This window comes from Pyrgilauda ruficollis, unplaced genomic scaffold (genome assembly GCF_017590135.1).
Source record: "Pyrgilauda ruficollis isolate IOZ18807 unplaced genomic scaffold, ASM1759013v1 scaffold159, whole genome shotgun sequence".
NCBI lineage: Eukaryota > Metazoa > Chordata > Aves > Passeriformes > Passeridae > Pyrgilauda > Pyrgilauda ruficollis.
The window spans coordinates 51,284-55,652 of record NW_024514654.1 but is presented as its reverse complement, the minus strand read 5'-3'; the positions used below and the strand labels follow the sequence as shown (position 1 = coordinate 55,652).

The window sequence follows — 4,369 nt, the reverse complement described above, 5'->3', positions numbered from 1 at the left end:
GCTGCGGGGGGCCCGGCGGCAGCCCCGGGGCGCGGGATGAAGGAGGTCGTTGCCTGGGTGACGGCGCCGGAGCCGGGACCGCTGCCAAGGGCTGCGGATCATGCGCAGGATGGCGCTGGCTCGGGGGGGGGCCGGGGCACTCAGGGGTTTAGGGTCCCACCCCTCCCTCGAGCCGGACCCTGCAGCGGGGACTTGCCGGGAGGATCCCTCCCCCTGCTGCTGTGGGGCCTGCTGAGTTCGAGACCTCCTGACCTTGGGACAGGAGTGAGAGGCACCTGGGGGTGGCCTTTGGTGGGGGGTTGAGAGTGATGTGACTGGGTGCACCCAGCCGGGTGGGCACGGCACCCTGGGGCCACGAGCCCCCTCAGGGGGGCACAGGGTGGGCACAGCAGTGATGCTCACACCCCCTTGGGACGGTGCCTGCTGCCTACTGGGGAGCACCTGTGACCTGCCAGGGTGGTGCCTGTGCCCCACCTGGATGGTGGCTGTGACCTGCTGGGCATGGTGGGCACTGGGATGGGTCCCACCACCTGCTGGGATGGTGACCATCACCCACCAGGATGGTGGCTGTGATGGTGACCATCCCCGGTGGGATGGTGGCCATGAGACCACTGGGATGGTGGCCATGACCTGGCAGGGTGTGTTCCACCACCTGCTGAAATGGTGGCTGGACCCCCTGTGCTGTTGGCTGTGCCCCCTGTGATGGGGATGGTGGCCATGACCCAGCAAGACAGGTCCCACCACCTGTTGGTGTGGTGCCCATCATCCATCAGGATGGTGGTCATGCCCCCTGGGACAGTGTCTGTGCCCCCTTGGGATGGTGGCTGTGCCCCCTTGGGATGGTGGCCGTGACTCCCTGGGATGGTGGCCGTGACCCCGTGGGATGGTGGCTGTGACCCCCTGGGATGGTGGCCGTGACCCCCTGGGATGGTGGTCGTGTCCCCTGGGATGGTGTCTGTGACCCCCGGTTTGTGTCCCACCACCTGCTGGCATGGTGGCCGTGCCCGCTGGGTTAATGGCTGTGACTCCCCCCACCCTGTCCCCTGTGCCCACGCCGTGTCCCCGCCGTGTCCCCACAGAGGTGCTGCTGCGGGTGCAGGTGTTCGAGAGCGGCACGCTGGCCCCGCTGCCGCAGGCGGCCCTGGACGTGTTCGGCGCCCGCAGCGCGCTGGCCGCGGGGAGCACGGACCACTCGGGCACCGCCGTCCTGCCCGTGCCCTACCGCCTGGGCTCCTGGCTGCTCGTCACCGCCGCACGCCGCGGATACGTCACCGCCTCTGTCCCCTGGCGTGTCACCAAACTGCCACGTGAGTCACCGGGACCGCCAGCCTTCCTGGGCAGCTCTGGCTGGGGGTCCCCAATCCCTTACTGGGGTCTCTGAGTCTGTCATGGGGGGCACAATCCCTTCCTGAGGGGATTTGAGCTATGATGGGGGATCCCCAACCCCTTCCTGAGCGTTCTGGGTCTGATTGAAGGTCCTGAATTCCTAACTGGGGGCTCTGAGCCCTGGTGTGGGGTCCTTAGTCCCTCACTGGGACCTCAGTCCCTTCCTTACAGGGGACCCCTAATAGGTTTCAGTGTAGGGGTCCCTTATAGAAGGGTGTTTGGAAGGGGTCAAGCCTCTTTGGGAGGGGACAACGGTGTCCTGGTGGCCCCCAAGTCCCCCCATGGCATCCCATGGATCCCATCCCATCCCCTGGATCCCATCCCCTGGATCCCATCCCATCCCAGGGCAGGGGAAGTTGGGGGTGCCCCCTGGGATACACTTTTCCCCAGGGCAGAGGAGACTGGGGGTGGCATCAGTGGGAGGGGTCACCTTGGGGGGGTGGCACACATGGGAGCACCCAACTGGGGAGGTGGGAATGGGGGTACAGGGATTGTGGGGTACAGGATGGCGATGGGGGATAGGGGGTACTAGGTTGAAGGAATACAGGGACAGGGATGGAGGGTGCATGGATGGGGTTGTGGAGGGGGTGCCCCCACCCTGCCCACTGCCTGCCCCCCCCATTCCTCCTGTCCCTGCTCCAAATGCACCTCACCCCTTGCTGTGTCCCCCTTCCCCACCCCCTCCTCAGACCCCATCTCCCCCCTCTCCCCATCAGTCCCCCCAACCCTGGGAGGAGTGTGTGTGTCTTTTTGGGGTCCAGGTGTTGATATTTAGGGGTCCCCCATCACCCCCTCTTCCCCTTGCAGTCTACGCCTCCATCAGCCTCTACCTGCTCCCAGAGCGCCCGGCCACGCTTATCCTCTACGAGGACCTGGTCCAGATCCTCCTGGGATCCCCAGGTGAGACACGGGGGTGGCCCTGGGTGACACCACCCACCCTGTGCCCCCCGGCCGAACCATGGGGATGGCGGTGGGTGACACCACCAGCCCCCCGTGTGCTGCCACCCTCCGTGTCCCCGCAGGTGGCCGTGGGCAGCCGTGGGCACAGTTCCCCCGGCGGGCAGCGCGCCTGCCCCGCAGCTCCACTTACAGCCAGCTCGCCGCGTCCCTCACCGCCGCCTCCGGCCCCAGCCTGGCCCGCGCCTTCCCCGCCTTCCTCGGGGCCGAGCAGGACGGCAGCGGTACGGGGGACACCGCGGATTGGGGGGTGGGGGGCGCACCCTGTGTGGCCCCACTTAGGGATGTCCCCGTACTTGTCCCCGCAGCCAATGGCACGTGGCTGGAGCTGGCGCCGGTGGCGGCTGTCAGCGTCCACCTGTTCACCGGCAACGGGACCGAGGTGCCGCTGGCCGGCCCCGTCCATCTGTCCGTCCCTCTGGCCCCCGACGCCGCGGCCGTGGTTGCCACCAGTGTGCCAGCCTGGAGGTTTGACCCCAAGAGCGGTGAGTGCTGGCTGGGGTGGCACAGGGGACACAGCTCCTGCTGGGGGGGACAGAGAGGACACAGCTCCTGTTGGGGGTGGCAGAGGGGACTCGGCTCCTGCTGGGGGTGATGAGGTGAGGGGTCTCAGCCCGCTGTGTCCCCGCAGGGCTGTGGGTCCGGAACGGGACGGGGCTGATCCGGAAGGAAGGCCGGCAGCTGTACTGGACGTTCGTCTCCTCCCAGCTGGGATACTGGGCAGCAGCTCTGCCCTCCCCCAGCACGGGTAAGGTGACACCTGTGAGTGCCCTCCCAGCTGGTGTCCCTTGGCTCTGGGGACAGGCTGGCTGGGGAGGGGGTGGCAGCACCCTCTGACCCCCCTGTCCCAGGGCTGCCTGAGGGGCTGAGACCACCCTGGGGTGCTCCTGGTGCCCCCAGTCCCATTGTCCCCAGGGCTGTCTGGGCTGGGGGGACATTGCAGCTCCCTGGGGTGCTGTTTGCCCCTCTGTGCCAGGGCAGCCCCCCAGGGTACTCTCAGGGGGGGCTCCTCCTCTGACCCTGCTGTCCCCAGGTCTGGTGGCGATGGCAGCGGGTGTGACAGACATCACCACCTACCACACCATCTTCCTCCTCACCATCCTGGGTGCCCTGGCCCTGCTCGTCCTCATCCTCCTCTGCCTCCTCATCTACTACTGCAGGTCAGTGTCCTGACCATGGCGGGGGCGGGGGGGGGGGGGGGGAAACAGAACCCGACATTCCACGTGGGAATGGGGGTCAGCACCCACCTGTAACCCATGGGTGCCCCATAGCTGGGGGGGACCATTTCCTGCACCCTATAACTGGTTATGGGGAGGGGGCAGCATCCTCCTGGTACCCCTGGGTGCCCTATATCTGCCTTTGGGAAGGGGGGCACCACCCCAAGGCACCCTTGAGTGCCCTGTAGCCATTCTGGGGGAGTCACCACCCCTTGGAACCCCAAAATGCCCTATAGTTGGCTATGGGGAGGAGGCACCACCAGCCTGTGGCACCTCTGGGTGCTCTTTAGCTGGGTTTGGGAGACAGACACCAATCTCTGGAACCCCTAGGTGTGCTACAGCTGGCTTGGGAGGGGGGACACACCACTCCCCAGCACCCCTGGGTGCCCTGTAACTGGATTTGAGGGGTGACACACCACTCCCAGCACCCCTGGGTGCCTGTAACTGGACTTAGGGGGTGACACACCACTCCCCAGCACGCCTAGATGCCCTATAGCCTCCTCCTCGAGCTCCTTCCAGCAGGCGAGGGAGCGGGGAGCAGGGGGACCCCCTTCCCCACGAGCCCCCGTGTCCCCGCAGGCGGCGCTGCCTGAAGCCGCGGGCTCAGCACCGCAAGCTGCCGCTGCCGGGGCCGCTGGAGGCGGCGCGCCGGGACCAGGCCACCTCGGTGTCCCAGCTGGACCTCCTGTGCGGGGGCAGCCACCTGGAGACCGCCTCCTCGGGGGGCGACACCGACCTGCCCACCCCCAGCCTGCCCCCCTCGACCCGCGAGCTGACCCCCGCCCGGCCGGACTTCTTCCAGCCGCCGG

The 4,369-nt window shown here is 67.5% G+C and overlaps 2 protein-coding genes across 2 annotated transcripts in view; both read left to right on the top strand.

Annotated features, from left to right (window-relative positions):
• The window catches only part of ITGA2B (integrin subunit alpha 2b), an 18,000-nt gene extending 14,498 nt beyond the window's left edge, over positions 1–3,502 (top strand). Inside the window, exons 30-35 of the transcript XR_005954680.1 lie at positions 1,080–1,307; positions 2,194–2,286; positions 2,409–2,567; positions 2,652–2,828; positions 2,975–3,091; positions 3,377–3,502. The gene's annotated coding sequence lies outside the window, so the exon portion shown is untranslated. The remainder of the gene's footprint in view (positions 1–1,079; positions 1,308–2,193; positions 2,287–2,408; positions 2,568–2,651; positions 2,829–2,974; positions 3,092–3,376) is intronic.
• Positions 3,388–4,369, top strand: part of FAM171A2 (family with sequence similarity 171 member A2) — a 2,941-nt gene continuing 1,959 nt past the window's right edge. The window contains exons 1-2 of the mRNA XM_041462004.1: positions 3,388–3,503; positions 4,140–4,346. Of these exons, the coding sequence (XP_041317938.1) occupies positions 3,388–3,503; positions 4,140–4,346 (323 nt within the window). The remainder of the gene's footprint in view (positions 3,504–4,139; positions 4,347–4,369) is intronic.